Source organism: Rhyacophila brunnea, unplaced genomic scaffold (genome assembly GCF_057557595.1).
Source record: "Rhyacophila brunnea isolate RB1 unplaced genomic scaffold, BYU_Rbru_1.0 scaffold_3, whole genome shotgun sequence".
NCBI lineage: Eukaryota > Metazoa > Arthropoda > Insecta > Trichoptera > Rhyacophilidae > Rhyacophila > Rhyacophila brunnea.
This window is the reverse complement of record NW_028232965.1, coordinates 31,776,662-31,794,495: the sequence shown is the minus strand read 5'-3', so window position 1 is coordinate 31,794,495 and position 17,834 is coordinate 31,776,662. Positions and strand designations below refer to the sequence as shown.

The following is a 17,834-nucleotide window of genomic DNA, read 5'->3' as shown; positions in this document are numbered from 1 at the left end:
CGCTCAACGGTTACCGCCACCATGCCTCCAATTTAATAAAAACTAGGAGAAACTGTACAAATATATCGCCGTGTATTGTGAAATTATGTAAAAATATGTATATGAAGAAGAAAAAGAGCCTATGGGACTAATTTCCATTCTCCGCCTTCGGCCCCCCCCTCCCCCCCAATAATAAATCCTGGGTGCGCCACTGTTTGAAAGTATTTGTTTTAAACATAATATCTACTCAATTATGACATTATATTAGTTGGTATATTACTTATTGGTCAACTTTAATTATGCTTCTGTATATAAGATTAATTTCATTAAGTACCTAGGTACTTATATCAAACATTTTATTTATCCATAATATAATATATAATAATACCTAATAAGAAGTTATCATAATAATTAAAAGTCAACATCCATCACATTATTATTAAATCAAACATTGTAATCATGAGTGGATTTTTTAATATTCCAAGAATATTAAATCTGTTTTTCTATTACTGGCGCATTTCCCTTTCCCTCTGTTTAATTTGTATGTACATAATAATATATTGTTCTAATGTTATACAATGGCAGCTTTCGTTGGTACATGGACGCCCGAGGCATTGGCAGGTTTGGAGCCCCCTTGCAAATAAAATGTCTGTCCGAAGTATTATTTGCTTTCTACTTTCTACGAAATGTGTCATATTATCTGTAATCTGATGTTACTTTCTATAATAAAAAAAATAAAAAATACACATAAATAAATGCGACTGCGATTACGTTATCCTAGTAAAAAATAATCAAATGATTATAGTAAACAAACAAATAATGTTTTGTTCGTAAATGTGAATGTTGGATACACCATTCCAAACAAAACAAAAAAATATGGAAACAAGCGAGAGTAGTGATGTGATAGAGGTCGCCAAGCTAATAAAATTGCAATTTACCAGACAAGTCGCTCGCCAAGTAAAGAAATGCAGTCATGCAGTATCCAAGGAACACCACACGAAAAAATAATTAAGCTTACAACCCTTTAACGGAATAAATATTACTGACTCCGCTTCATTTCTTATCCTCAGCAGGTACTAATCGAATTAACCACTATCTAATATTATCTTAAATATACCTGGATATAACTAATCATATCCGTTTAATGTTAAGATCATATAATTAGGCGGTTGGAGAATTTTAAATTGTATCGTGATATTGTTATACATAATTAGTATTACTATTATTACGAAGACAATATTTCCAAAACATTATATTCATTGTCGTAATGACGGAGGTAGTGTTAGGATAACGGAAGAGAATGTGTCGGAAAACTTTGTTTTGTAAAATGGGTAATAAATTACACCTTTGCCGAAATACGTCATAGATTATTATAATGTAATAAACGTGTCGAGAAACGCCCGAGTTCATAAAATACAAGACGTGTCATTAAATTTCCCAAATTTCTAAATATTTTTCACTATTATAATATAATATTACATATAGAGCAAATGACGCTTTATGCTGATAATATTTACACATGTGTCAATAATGGAAACATGTCATACATAAAACAAACTAAGTACATAAATCAATGCCTTTCATAATAGGGCAAATATAAATTTACATAACAAAAAATTGAGTTCGATTGGAATTTTATAAACCATTATCTATTTTTATAAAAAATATTATTTTTACATCCAGATCATTTCTAAAACATATAATACTTTTTTTATTTTTTAAGTTATTTAAAGTAGTTTCCGAAAACTACATTATTACCATATAATAAATATTAAATAATATATTGTTTTATTCCGAATTATTTATCACTACATACACACTCACATTTTCATGTAGACACGTTATGTAAATATATACAAGGCAGACTCTTTCCACCCCTACTACTGCTCCCACTGGTAACTCCTGGTAAATAATTCAGATCGTATTGATACGTGGCCAGCGATTCTTCTCTGCTCCATGCCTGTCTCGGCCTTTGTTCTTACTTCCGCGAAACAGGTACCAAACCACACCATGTGCGTGCATAATACGACTGGCATAAATAATTATACTATATTTAAAAAAAAAATACATTGTGTATTCTCATTAGACGCGTACAAAGATTTATTTTTTACGAATTTTATTTTATTAATTACAAAATTATAGGTTTATTGTATAGTTATAATTATAACCTGTAGATGTGTTACTACACAAAAATATTTAGACACGTACCACATGTTTTGAACTAAGTACCTATACCAGGTGTCGTTCATATTGCATCATATTTTATAGACTCTTTGTATTACACCACTCGATTGTTTGAATTGTTTGCTTATATATAGGGTCCACGTCTCGCAGCCATACGTGAGCACGGGTAGCACACAAGGGTGTTCAACCAATGTGTGCTACCCGTGCTCACGTATGGCTGCGAGACGTGGACCCTCAACACAAGAGATGTCCAAAGGCACACAGCGAGGCATGGAGAGGTGTATGTTGGGCATCACGCGAAATGACCGTAAGAGAAACGAATGGGTTAGGAAGCAGACAGGAGTACGCGATGTAATAGACGTTGCCAAACAGCTGAAATGGAGATGGGCGGGGCATATTGCTCGCCGAAAGGACGGCCGCTGGACAAATGCCGTCATCCAGTGGTACCCAAGGGGCATGAAACGGCCACAGGGCTGCCCTAAAAGCCGCTGGATTGGCGAACTGGTAAAATTCGGCGGAAATACGTGGCAGCGAACGACACTGGACCGAGAGAGTTGGAGAAAGCTTGGGGAGGCTTTCATCCAGCAGTGGATTGACCCCGGCTGATGATGATATATAGTGTTTTTATTGGTAGCGGACTATATAATACCCGAGGAACATAAAAATAATGTAATTGGGCAACCATCTGGGTGAGGCTGTAAAAAGGTATAATTATCAAAAGTGAATATATTATTTTCCATAGTTACGCCTGTATCATAATATGCATTAAATTTCACTTTGCATTGTTTGGGTTGTATGGCCTGACCGGCTGTAAGTGAAAACCCGTAACTGGCTTCTATCTTATCAATCGGTTATCTCTTATTTATACTGTGCACATGTGTTAATTGCGATTATGTGATTGTTCATATAAATATTCCAAATAATATTAGCTCATCGTTTAAAAAATCTCGTGTTTGTAAAACTATCATTCGTTGGAATAAGACTCTCAGACTATAATGTTTGTTATAAATGGATCTAAAAATTAGAAACAACTTGCATCCAGCTCTGCTAATAGTTTTTCAGCTTCACTTTTATAATATATTTAGGCTCCAACTCTGTAGGTGAAGGGTTTCTTAATATTATAAGTATCTACCTATATTTCTCACCCAAGTTGTTTTTTTTTCGATTTGGAACCGGAGTAGGTTGAGTGTATGACTATCTACCATTTTCCGTAAAAGTGAGCTGTCAAGAAATGTCCTGGGATGCAGCCAAGACTCACAACAGATTCTAAAGTAAATAATGATGATATTTGCGTCCGGACACCTATTCACCTTTACATTGAAACGATCTAGTGGCACTTTTATTTTAAAAAGAGTACCTATTTGAGATCGGCTTAGGTCATTAAGGCAATAGAAAATTTATATTACATATTCATTAGAATCATGAAAATATATTTTGGTAATTCAAGATATTGTAGTCTAACCTACAGAATAAATTCAGAGTAGGTACCTACAAATGCCTGGAGTGGAATAATTAACAAAATTTCCATGTATATATGGGTCAATACATACGCCGGATAGATCAAATTCACGAGCTATTTTACCTCCAAATAAATTGGTCAAGATCCATGCTAGATTACAAAATCTGAAGCCAATTAAGATCAAAAACTATACGTAAAAGTAGTAGGTACCTAATCCAAACTATGTGGGATAAGCAATCAAATTTTCTAAAAACAGTCTTTCTAAAACACGGACCAATAATATGAACATTTACAATAACAGTGGATAGTTGGTTGATTCGCGTCAAATTAGTAATATATTGGAATTCTAAACCGACTTAGGTACCTCTAAGTAAGAAATTAGTTGTCTTCTTTGAAACCCCCTGGCAATGCAGCGTCACTGCGAAAACCAGATAGATAATATGAATCGACGTGATACCTTGCGGGCTTATGCGTATGTTAATATTTGGCCAATGTCTGGTCATTAATTTATATTAGGATCGGACGGCTTCTTTATTCGCCGTCACTTCCGCGCCAGCCGCTGATTAATTCGTGAATTAACAATGACCGGATGTGATGTGCGCGCCACGCCGAGAGGTATTTTTCATTCCGATTTGGCGCCCTTTCGCCCCCTTCGAATCACGCCGTTCGAATTTCAAATCTCGATCGGTATTCGCTTGTCAGTTTTAACACGCGTGCGGCAGCGGGTTTGTTTGATAACGAACTTTAAATAACGCGCGTTATGGAAACGGTACGATTTTTGAATTTTCAACTAATTAGCAATTCATACAATGTACATATTTGAATTACTTACCTACGTCAAGATATTTATTTATACGTGATTTCCGTATGAATTATTGCTTATGACAGAATTATAATAAAATAAACCCGAAACACCAATGTTAACACTTCTAATATAAAACCTACGTACATAATCGCACCGTGAGTGTAAAACCAAGGCATCTGCAAAATACATATTTTGGATATATTAGGGTTTGAAGTCTTCGTTTTTTTAGGAGAAATAGAGTTTCTAAAAAAAACCATAATATTTGGTTTATATCTACATTATATTGCATGTTCTTTCAGTTACTTCCCTGTTACATTATCAAGTTCACGACTTTTTCAGTTGTTTTGCATTTAATCTCGAAATTGAAAATTTGCAGATGCCTTGGTTTTACACTCACGGTGCGAATTATAATGACTCGGGTTTGCATTCCGGAATTTCATTCCATTTCTTGATCGCGAAATCCCGTGATTGAAGAAGCTGAAATCCTGTATTAGTTTTATATGATTTTTATAAATGTGACATTCTGAATACACAAAAAAATATAAAACCAATAAATGTTGTGATTTATGTCACAATAATTTCATATTCTGATAAATTATAATATTTTAAGATTCTGAGAGTCGGTTGTCAATGATATTATTTTTGCCAGATGCATAAAATTTGGCAGACATTCCTTTTATCATAATAACATGAATATAGCCTAGTGATTATACTGGGATTAACAAATAACACACCTTGAATAAAGCATATTAATTATCGGCTACTAATAGGTAAAATATGATATGCCTATAACTGTAATTAAGAAAAACTACATATTATTTGAATTTTAATATATACAATATAACCCCTACTTTACGTTTTTTAAGGGATTGGAAAAAAAACCTAATTGGTGGGAAAATGTAAAAGGGGGGTATTGAAAAAAAGAACATTAAAATTTTATGTTTCTAAAAAATTAGCGTTTTATTAAAAAACAACATTCAATTAACTTTTTTATTGAAAAAATCATGTATATTAGTTTGTAACATTTTTTTTTGTTATGTATTGTTATTCTTATATGTTTGTTTTGTTATTCTCTTTCAAGACTATATAAACATTTAAAAGTGTCATCTTGGATATCAGCAAAGTTTGTAAAGTAGGTTTTTAAACCTCGGTGAACCTCATTGTTTCTTCTTTTGTTGGAATATCAACCTCTTCTTCATCAGACAGTTCTTCAGAAGCGCGCGTAACTCGCATATTTTGAATATTTCCGACGTAAATCGCGGGAAAGAAAAACGTAAATGCGGGTATTAAATGTACTGAAATACATCGGGACTGAAAAAATTACACGCAATTGCCGGGAAAACGTAAATTCCGGGCACGTAAAAACGAGGTTATACTTTATATACATCTACCTATTTATTGAGTAAGTTCAGAGGTTTTTACAGTTTGAATATGACGATAATTTCATATATTTTAGCGGTTGTTTTCTCCAGACAATAACAAAGCTTTTCTCATGTCGAAATCGGATAAGTATCTAAATCTTAATTAAGTATGTAGGTACCTACCTATTTTTGTATTATTGCCGAAAACTCAAAATATGTGGAAAATTGTAGTAGCTATGTCCAGTTTAATTCCTGGATCTGAGAAACTGCGTAATGAACAAAAGGCTCACCCATTTCACTAGTTGATATTTTAGGGCGCCCTGAAAAAATCATTATACACTAAGGGCGCCGGCACACAAAAAGTTTATATTGACTGTTGAACCCAAACAAAGAATATTCGATTGACGGACTAAAAAGTTTTCATAATAAATTATAGAATCAGTATAAATAATGTTCTGATTTACGAATTGTTAATGTATAGCATATAAATAAAATAGAAATGCATGCATTGAAGAACTTTACGAGAGCAATATCGTTTAATTCAACGATAATGAAGCAATTTTCCGAGCTCGCGTCGACTCGATCATGGAGCATGAACCTATAAGCCAGTAATTTAAAACCGCTTAGGCTTGTCCACCGTAATAAGTCCCACTTTAGATGGCAAACGATACGGGAAGGAACTGTTCCCACTTTAACGGCGCAAATAGCTACAACAGCAATTTCGCCAACCGCCGAATTACAATATCGCAGACTCTGCAAACTCCATACCGCCATTTTGTAAATTGAGAGGTATTTGCTAGACACACGTTTTTCACATCGTAGAAGATTAAACAATGTCTGCACTAGTTTAAACGACGAACGTTTGATTAATCTTGTACATATTATTATGTGCACATCTTTTTATTTTTATCAAAAATAATTATATTATATTGAAGCAAACTTATTCTCTCAAATCGATCCGAAATATATGGAGGTGAAACTGAAAGAAAGGTTGCCAATGGTAATCAATAAATTGGCTGCATGTAATTTCGCGTTGCAGATTCATTTGTCGCAAGTTTTATACGTTAGTTGAAATACTTATATTTTCCCAGGCTGCATTTAAATATCTTTAAATATAAACTTCTTGCATTAGTATTACATTTGTTTATATATAATAAGCTATCACTGTTTCATTATATATTTGGATAAACAACCACATAAATCGCGAACAATATCATTCGATTGCTTGTGCGACCGCCTTTCAATGCTGCTAGGTAAAAGTTGTGATCGAGATTTTCATTTCTCGAGAAATTGACAATGATAATCTCAAGAAATCGAGATTTTTTACCTGGAATATATATAGAAAAAAATACTGATTAACTTAAAATATAAATATAATTTACGTAATTCAAGGTAAAATAAATAAGAAATGAATATTCATGTGTAAAACTTTTAGTCAGAAGGGTTCACCAAGAAGAGAAAAGCTCTTTACTTTAATGTTGAACGATTTTTTTTTAAATCACCGGAGAGTTAAAAAAGAATAGAAATCAATAAACTAATCCCGAATTCTCGAGAATCAAATAAGTACCCGAGAATTCTCGATGCTCGAAAAATTTGGAGAAATCATAAGCTTTACTGCTGACTCATAGTATATTAATTGTTATATGGTTACCAAATTTCGTACACATTAAAATCGCAAAAATCTTCAAAAACCATCCTATATTGTAACAATGCAATTATTTCTTTGATTTATAATATATTTTAGTATACTTTTTATCATATTGTTGTCATAAAAGATCTTTTCAAAATAATGTTAGAATAGCGTGACAAATAAATGTATGAAAACGATAATCTTTATTTCGAAAGATGTCAAAATATAAAACATTATTATTTGACCTTTCGCAATTTTTTAGGCGTAATGCAAATATTTTTTCAGTTCTGTCAGTTCCTCGCTCATGCATATAAAGTGCTTCTTCGTGACGCAGTTTGCTGTAAAATTATTAACCGCACTTTTATTTAGTCAACTTCAACGTGAATATTTTACACAGCCTTCAAACTTTTTGTGCTGCACTCTCCGGGAATAGCTCGTAAAGCCAACTTCTCAACTATAAAACTCACAATCTTTACGTTAAAAGTATACCCTCAATTCGGACTATATTTATTTTTATTGTATTACAGGATAATTTTCACGGAACGCTTATTTCTATCCGTTTTCCTTTTGATGAGTCTTTCGCAAAAACGGATACTAACCACAATATATTTACCTCGTGTAGTCAATGTAATAATATGCAAACGTATCGTTTTATGGCTTATAAAGAAATCTCTTCTAGGTTTTATGCGTGGTCCCAAAAGCTTAAAGCATGAATCCCTATACAATAAATAATATGATAATAAATATTACGCAGGTACGGACCTCAGAGAAAAATCTATTATAGAATGACGGCCGATTTTCATTTCCATAATCTAAATCTAAATGCTTTTCAAAGCCGTCTTTTCCAATCCTCAAATAAGTAGTGTACGAAAAAATATACATTTATTAGAATATTTGAAATAATTGAATAAATTGAATTAGATTTTATTTTACTCTATACTATTTTTTACAATGAAATGCTATGCCGATAAGTTATTTAATTTGTATTATTAAATGCCAAAGTACCTACGTAAAATGTAAGGATAATATTTTTTAAATTTCAAATTTAGAATTAAAACACTGGCGCTAATATTTGAAAACTCTTTATTCATTAATTGCTAATGTAATACATAATCAAGTCGGTAAAATTAAAAATAGTAAATAACAAGTTGGACGAGCTTTGTGCTTAACAGTTCATCTACATCAGGCTTTAGGTATATTAAATTTGTCAATAATTGCATTCTAAGATCTCGTCAACGTCTACGGTCACCTTATTTTCAATCGGTTCCTGTCTTGTGATCGCACTAAATCTATGTTCAACGGGAATGCAATCGAACTTGACAATGCGCCCACACGAGTTGTAGGTATGTAGTACCCCCCAATTTGAGAAACAATAATTTGTTGACAAAAACAAAATCGGTTTATTCAATATAAATAATTTAAAACGTCTCCAGATATTTCGGATAGCTTTGGAGTACTCTATTTTTGTTAAATTTACTTAATATGTACCTTTTAAAGAGTTTTGCTATTATGCATATGATTTAAAGGTCACTCACTCGCCATGAACGTTAGAAAATGTTTCGTAATGTTATTACTGTTATGTTCCAATGTTGAAAGAAAAACAAGTATGGCCTAAAGATGTTGAATAAACCATTATTTTGTAGATACTACAGTACCTTAACATAATTATAAAAATGAGACAAAAAAGACCTTTGGGACCTTTAATTGTCATACAAACTCCATAATGAGGGTGCTTTTTCGTTTCTGCATACAAAAATAGCACGTGGGTACGTCACAGTTTAACTTGCTTCACCAGTTTTTATATGGAAACAATAGATGGCTCAATCTGGAAAAATAATGAACATATTTAGAATGACGAAAGATATAGCGGTTGTCCAAAATTACCATACTCGATGTATTAAATTATATTTCTTGATTCCATACACGTATGTTCACTATTTCACGACACTTGCATCGTTTGTACATCGTTTATTTAATCATTATTGCATTTCAATATAATTTTAATACACTGCGAAATAAACAAAGAAATTTTGTCAGCGAAACGACTGGATTGATAAAATACTAAAACTCAACCTGAATGGTAAAACCAGTAAAATAATCCGGAAATTGTGTAGGCGAAGTTCATGTTAATTTCATTTTCTTACTACTTCTGCTAAAGATAATTAATATAAACATGCTAGAACAATAATTGAAGTCATGGAATCCCTTAAATACATAAACACATCAAATCCAAACCAATTTCAAAGCATTATAATATTGCTTTTCAAATTTCGACATTTTTTAAAATAAAATAAGACCAATTACTATTTTCATACAGTTATCGATGATATTTTGCATGCAAACTAGACTCGTAATAAATATCTCAATGTTTTTTTCGATTGTAATTGTATCATTAATCAGGACTATTAGTATTGATTGCAAATATGTATTCAATTAGTGATATTCTCATTGTCTTATTTACATGCCGTATGTTATAAGTGCAGGCTGTGGTCGAACTGGATGTTATTACTAAGTATTAAAAGGGATTATTGAAAACAATTAACAAAATAAATTCATCATTATTTTCGCCGTTTTATCATCATTTAATTTAATAATTCATATTATTATGTCAATAATTTATATTTATATTTTGTCATTGAATGAAAGATATTTTGCTAAAACGTTGTTTTGTGCCTCCTGTAAAAACAATCTGTGAGTCCCGATTACACAACTATTGACGATATTTTCATAATACAACTAACATATAAATTAAATTAATACCATTACTATGTATTAATTTTATGCAAATGAAACTGAAGACATTATTATGGTATACATAATATGAAAACAGTTTAGATATTATAAATCTATTAGAAAGATATATACGTTATTTATGATATAGAGAAAATGTATTTTTCCTATATTAAAATCTATTTTCGAAAATGTATTTCATAAGCTACTAAAGCTCTATAATAAGTATATTTAAATATAGGCATGTATTAAAACACTGCGCTTTACCAAACTATACTGTAGCAGTGCTAAAATTGTTTTATTAATTAAATTCGCGCTTACGTTGTATCTACAACTTAACTTATCCAATAGAATGATTTTGTTAAATCTACGATATTTGAGTAATGTATAATATGTTTTGGGTTATAAACCCATTTTCAGAACGACTTATCTTAGGATGATTCTAAAGTTGGCTTGTCCGAAATAGATGTCAACTTAAATAACAATAAAAAAGTGTTAACATAAGTTTGAAGAATCCTGCGTAGACGTAGTCGTGGTCAAAAATGACTACCTAGTCATGATCCCTCCAATTTGATTATCTATTTTTCTATAACGATCAGAATATCATAACGATAGTGCGTTTATAATGCGAATACATATATTTACGAACGTGGGTTTATAAAAATTTTAACCGTAAATCCAATACAGTTTGACTGAATTACTCTACATTATCATAATATAACTATTAGAAATCAATCAGATGTATATTTTACCTAGCAACATAGGGTTGTCGCAATCAAACAGTCATAAAATTGTTTTACGAGGTATTGTGACTATCTGCGAAGTGACCGTTTCAGTATTTTATATGTCTCATTTACGATCAAAATTTACGTCCAAAATCGTAAAACTATTATCTACTTCTACTAGCAGGCGTCTGCTTTGCTTTCTGCGAACCGCTGACTTACCCAAGCTCCTGAGTGTTGTTTTCACAATAAAAGTTTTAAAATAATTCTCAATCCACCTCACCATTCCAGAATAAATCCAAGCACAGCGGAATCTTTATTTATCATCTATATTGTTTTCGAATACATTTAAAGCTTTTTAACTGCAATTTACTATATTTTGTATATGAAAAATACATAGTTTTTATACTTACATATACATACCAGAAACTGCACATGGTCTTTATTTAATGAGCTAATTCATCAATATCAATTACGCTACTAGTAAGCTAGCAAAAGATAATTCACTCGTCCAACAACTGAGATTTGTGATTGTTATGTTTCTTTATCAAATAGTATGGCGTATTTCTTATTAAAAGAATACAACATTCATAAAATCTCGCATCGAACCTAAATTCAGTATTGAAAAAAAAATACGAACTGATACTATTATTGTAATGAATCATTTATTTTTCACTTTCATTTGAAATTGTAGGTTAAAATAATATTATAATATAAGCTATTTTTGTGGAATCACTAAAGGCTAACTAAATACTTAACCATTTGTATTGTGTCGTTTGATTAAAATAATCATGAATGCCATTTAATGTTCACATCACATGCTCTGGGCGTTGATTTATGTAATATTTGTGGTGATTTTGGTGTTTTTTTTTTATATTAACATGTAAATTTCAATTCTGCTAGTCCGTAGGAAGTAGTTTATATAATATTTTTTTTTAATTACGTATTATGTAACTATGATAAAAGTCTATCATCAGTTAATGTTATATATGGAATTGAATAAGACTTGCCTGTCATTGCCCTTAAAACGTTGTTATTAAAACTTTCTTTCTTTCAATGTGTTAACTGCCAATTCATGGTGGAAATGCATTGTATTATTAATTTAATTTAATAATAATTAAAACTTTCCTCTAAATGTCATCAACATTTTTATCGTTATTTTCAGGAATCGAATTCAACGAAGCCGTGAATAGCAGGCGTCGGTCCAGAGCGGCGTTAGCCTCTGATGGACGAGGCAGAGTTATCAGGCGCCCATGCCGGCGGCTGTTCCTCAGTGTCGTCCGGGTCCCGTGAGCGCCACTCACATCGTCACCGCAACCGCTCTCCCAGAGGTCCAGCGGCGATGTTGGCTGGACTCGCCATCGCTTGGCTTGCCGCACACGCGCACCTCGCCGACACCTTCAAGCAGGACGGTGAGTCTCACTCGTTAATCATTTTCTTGCAATGACGCTGACATATCGCGAGGGTGCGAGATTGTGACGCACCCTCGTGATACTGTATATTATAATGTACCGGTGCGCACAGAAAGTGAACCTTGGCATGAAATTCGCAGGTCAGAGTAATGTTTTTTTTATGGATCGTGATGATTATTCTTTCTTGAACTATTTTACAGGAAAGGTCACAATAAGAGAAATATGTACTTAATGGTCGGTACATCCAAGTATAGCGAAAATTTCGTATATTAATTTAATATTCTATGCAATTTGGATACACCTCAGAAATCTATTAAAAATTTAGAAAAAATCCTTTATTTTTTGTACCAAATGGAACTTTAACCCACACACATCGTAAACTGGATGGTGACTTTTACCGATTAAGCTACTGATACAATTTATGCATTAGGAAGTGCAACTACTTTAAAAACTAAACATTTAAACGATCCATTCGCCGTCTAGAAATCAAATTTAACCCACAACCATCGTAAACTAGACTGACTTTTACCAGTTAAGCTACTGACACCTACAATTGTTTATCGCGTGGAAATTTCCGAACACTTACGCATTTTCGATATTATTTTTAATTAGGTATAATAAATAATAAAAAAATAGTAGTAAGCACGACTGCGTTAAAAACTCATATTTTAACACCTGATTTGAATATACAAAACAGTGTCACAAATCTTAACAGAATTTGAAATACCTTCTCAAATACAGAGTTAAGCTGTCCGTCGACATAACCAGTAGCCGTTGAGTTTTTAGATTGTGATGGATTGGATTCATGTCACACAAAAAACATGTCAGTACTAAAAGTAATGTGTTTCAAGAAACATTGATTTGATGTAATATGCTCAATAAAGAAAATAAAAATATATTTAATTAAATAATATTCTATATTGTTTTTATTTTGAGTATTATTCAATATATCATATTTAATTTATTTCCTGTAATAATATTTTATAAATCAAAAAAAGTGGGATGAGTAACTATGAAAAGTTTACTTCCGTACGTTCAATATGAATACAAAATAAATCGAGAAACGTGTGTCAACTGCATGTTCCAACGCATTTTTCTTTGGCCAACTTTATCAAGTTTATCTTACTGTAGGTATGGTTTACCGACTTGTGAGTTCGCACCTGTTTCCAATTTAGTTTTTCAGAGTAAAAAAATGACACCCTGAATTCTGAGAGTAATATTTCTATTCAATATGAGATCAATAGTTTTTATTCAATTTAAAAATAAAACTAGGCAATAATATAATTTATGGTCGTTGTAATTTCGTTATTATTTTATTAACAAACAATTTTGAAGTTACCCATTCCATTATTCCATTTAATTTATCTATTTCAAAGTTTTCGATCGTAAAATGTTCATTCTTTCTTGCTAAGTTAATAAAATTTATCGAGGATATCTAATAACCCTTTGACGTTTTCATGCCCCTTTACCCTCTTCATAATCTTACTTCTTACCCGGCCCTAGTTTATCTCCTAATTAATTGGCAATCGCTCCACTGAATAATCATTCAGTATTTAATACGTTACACCCGAGAGGTTAATTGGTTATTGATTAAATCTTCTAAAAGGACCTGTCATTATAAAATATTCATCTTATGCTTATACCCTTGATTACACGCTCTAGTAACCAAATAAATCATAATTTTAAATGCTCTGCGTTGGTAAAAGACATAAGATGTTAATAATTTACCATAGTACCTATATAATTTCTTCGTAAATCATCGATATGTACTTACAACATTTATATGATATTAAACTTAGTATAACTTATTATTATACATTTTTTTATCTTTATATTGCTTCTATGTTTGAAATAATCATGTAATATTGTAAAATTATTACTCAACATATCATTTTTTATATTATTTATAATGTTAATATAGTTAGTATTTTATTACATAATACAGAATTCGTTCAATATACATAAACTATATAAGAAATATATTTTGATTATTAATCACGCAGATATATTTTAAAACGGTGATACTTATTGTGCTTATCGACTGCTTAATTTATTATTAACAACATTATTGGTGAACGCAAAGCATATGACAGAGAGGAATATAATCGACTTGGAGAGACCTTCGTCGGTCAGTGAATACATCCAGGCTGATGGGTCAATATTATTATGACATAAGTCAATTTTTAATATACTTAGTAAAAGCATTATTCTTCTCATGTTTATTTAAAGAAAAACTTCACATTTTTTCGTAATAATAACTAAAATGGTTACTTCAATTTACTGTAATAATTTTCATAATAATATGTAGGTTGAGTCGCTTGACCAAAAGACAGGGTCGTCACCTTTATTCACATCTAGTCACTTGAAAACTTCATATATTATTTTCTTGATCTTTCCGTTTATGTAAATAGATGAAAATATTCATCGTGACTCTCATGTTATTATTATTTGAAGTCTTTTTTCTCGTTTATTACGAATAACGGAGAATATTTTGTTGATAATCCGCTGGCAGAGGATTCACTCTCCATTCATCCGCGATCAACCCCAAAGAAATCTATTGACAGGTTTCTGTGTACCAAAATAAGTATCGGCCGATCCCATACGTTTATCTCATACTCAGTGTCGTAGACAATGAAATACTTAATTTAAATTTTGCTTGCGCACAGCTTTACTTCCATTTTTTCAAACGTCATACATTATTATTATTTATTTTAATGCACCACACCAGTTCTGCATGTCAAGCATATACATTTTTATATCCCGTATTATTATGATTCTTTCATGGTAATTATGAAGACACGTACGAGACGTAAGTTAGTTTAAAATTATTTTTTATTCGTTTAATATTCATTACTTGGAAAACCCCACAAAAAAATTTAGCACCTATTAAAAAAAATCTAGGGAAAATCTTACACGCCTGGGATTGCGTTTATTGGGGAGTACTTAAAACAAATAAACCTTGCATATTTCTGGTGTCTTTTCAAAATATGTATTATAATATTCACATCCTTTTAAATAATCACTAGGTAGCCAACTAATTTCATATATATAATATATTATTGTAAACGTCTGCTTGATTTACTATGTCAAAGCATGATTTTTTAATTAAGCTTTTAAACTGCATTCTAAAGTATGTCATAATTTTTTTAACTTTAATTAACGGCCCACGTGCTCGTCGTAGGTCAAAATTGAGTTTTTATTGTATTTTCAAACCATGATCCTGGACACTCCTTAAACGTTGTAGATAATCTATTTATATAATTTTGAAGCCTTATTATTAATTAAGCTTTTAAACTGCATTCTAAAGTATGTCATAATTTTTTAACTTTAATTAACGGCCCACGTGCTCGTCGTAGGTCAAAATTGAGTTTTTATTGTATTTTCAAACCATGATCCTGGACACTCCTTAAACGTTGTAGATAATCTATTTATATAATTTTGAAGCCTTATTATCCTTTATAGTTATTTTAAACATTTGACGACTGCATAAAGTATTTTTGTTACATAAAATAGTATTCTTTTAAACCTCTCGCTCTAATGTTTTAGAATATAGTCATATTTCGGTACATAACTGTGCAGTGGTGTTAAGATTTTTTACGTTTATTAATTTTTAAACGCATTTATGAAACCATTAGTATAATTTATTACGAGATAATTTTTGTAAAATATTCACGATAAAAAATTATATTGATAATCTCTGTGATCCCAAATTTGACAAGAATTAGGCATTTTATTATTCAAAAAATCGGCAAGATTCACACATTTGAAGATGATTCTAAAGATACTTATTATAAGCTATGTCTTTTACCATTCAAGTGTAATAAACATCTTATGAATAATGAGTGCTTTATAATAATTATTGACCTAAGAATAAGGTAGTGTTTTTTTGAAATACGCCATTTTTTTGTCATTCCCTAATGGTTAAGCTACAACATACGGCCGTAGCCATAAATTGACAAACTTTAATTAAAGTAGGGAGTAAAATTATGTTAACGCGCGTGTTTGAACATGTACCTAACCGATTTTTTTTAATTTTTTTTAAACGGTACATGTTCAAACACGCGCGTCAATATCATTTTACTCCCTACTTCAATTATAGTTTGTCAATTTATGGCTACGGCCGTATATTGTAGCTTAACTACTAGGGAATGACAAAAAAAATGGCGTATTTCAAAAAAACACTACCTTATTCTTAGGTCAATAATTATTATAAAGCAATCATTATTCATAAGATGTTTATCACACTTGAATGGTAAAAGACATAGCTTATAAAAAGTATCTTTAGAATCATCTTCAAATGTGTGAATCTTGCCGATTTTTTGAATAATAAAATGCCTAATTCTTGTCAAATTTGGGATCACAGAGATTATCAATATATTTTTTTATCGTGAATATTTTACAAAAATTATCTCGAAATAAATTATACTAACGGTTTCATAAATGCGTTTAAAAATTAATAAACGTAAAAAATCTTAACACCACTGCACAGTTATGTACCGAAATATGACTATATTCTAAAACATTAGAGCGAGAGGTTTAAAAGAATACTATTTTATGTAACAAAAATACTTTATGCAGTCGTCAAATGTTTAAAATAACTATAAATTATAATAAGGCTTCAAAATCATATAAATAGATTATCTACAACGTTTAAGGAGTGTCCAGGATCATGGTTTGAAAATACAATAAAAACTCAATTTTGACCTTCGACGAGCATGTCCCCCCTTAAGACTATGATATAAAATATATCATCTGCATTTTTCTACACGTCGTATCGGATAACATGACACTTTTCTCTCTGGGGTTTTCCCAGACTAAAATGTTATATTTAATTTGCACAAATAGTCTTAAAGGAGTATAAGAACAGTGAAATAGGGAAAGGTAGATAGATACTTACTTCGGTTTACAAACAAACAATTTGAGACAGGTTTCTTTCAATGAAAAATCCATTACGACATTAGACGGTGTACGTCTCTGGCATCGAGTCGTCCACCCCCGCCCCTATCCCTGTTCCGCGGTGCCTCAGTCAAGCGCCAGCGAAACGCAACGACCTGTGAAATTCCTGCCAACCTCAAACCCCCCAAAAACCACCCCACATCTACATATTAACAAACCATACAAGGGTTTTTTTCGATCACTGTAGCCTGCAAGAAACTGTTGGATATATTTCGCTTTATTTACAATGGGAACTGTATGTGTTTGTTGTTTAATTTGACAGCCAATATAAACTTATACTAGCAATGTATTGCAATTTCTAACAATGTTTTTATTATTTTTGTCACTAATAAATGCTTTTTATATCGATGATTAATGTATGATAGTATGATGATAATAGAATATAATTTTGAGGGATGGAGAGTTTTTAATATGGCTGCATTTCAGGATGGTCACGATCGTCAGCTTGAAGCATGTAAGTAATGAAGGAACAGCCAAGAATAAGAAGATAGATGATTAATTTATCATATCATATAGCTACCTACTACACGGCTTTTATTATTTATTTTTTATTTTTTTATTGAGAACGACCTCCACTCTGCGTGGGCCCATATGCT

At 31.5% G+C, this 17,834-nt stretch overlaps 1 protein-coding gene across 1 annotated transcript in view; it reads left to right on the top strand.

Annotated features, from left to right (window-relative positions):
- Positions 1-17,834, top strand: part of LOC147068229 (uncharacterized) — a 129,213-nt gene that overhangs the window by 76,005 nt on the left and 35,374 nt on the right. The window contains exon 2 of the mRNA XM_085952124.1: positions 12,036-12,282. Coding sequence (XP_085808250.1) covers positions 12,096-12,282 — 187 coding nt within the window. The 5' untranslated portion in view covers positions 12,036-12,095. The remainder of the gene's footprint in view (positions 1-12,035; positions 12,283-17,834) is intronic.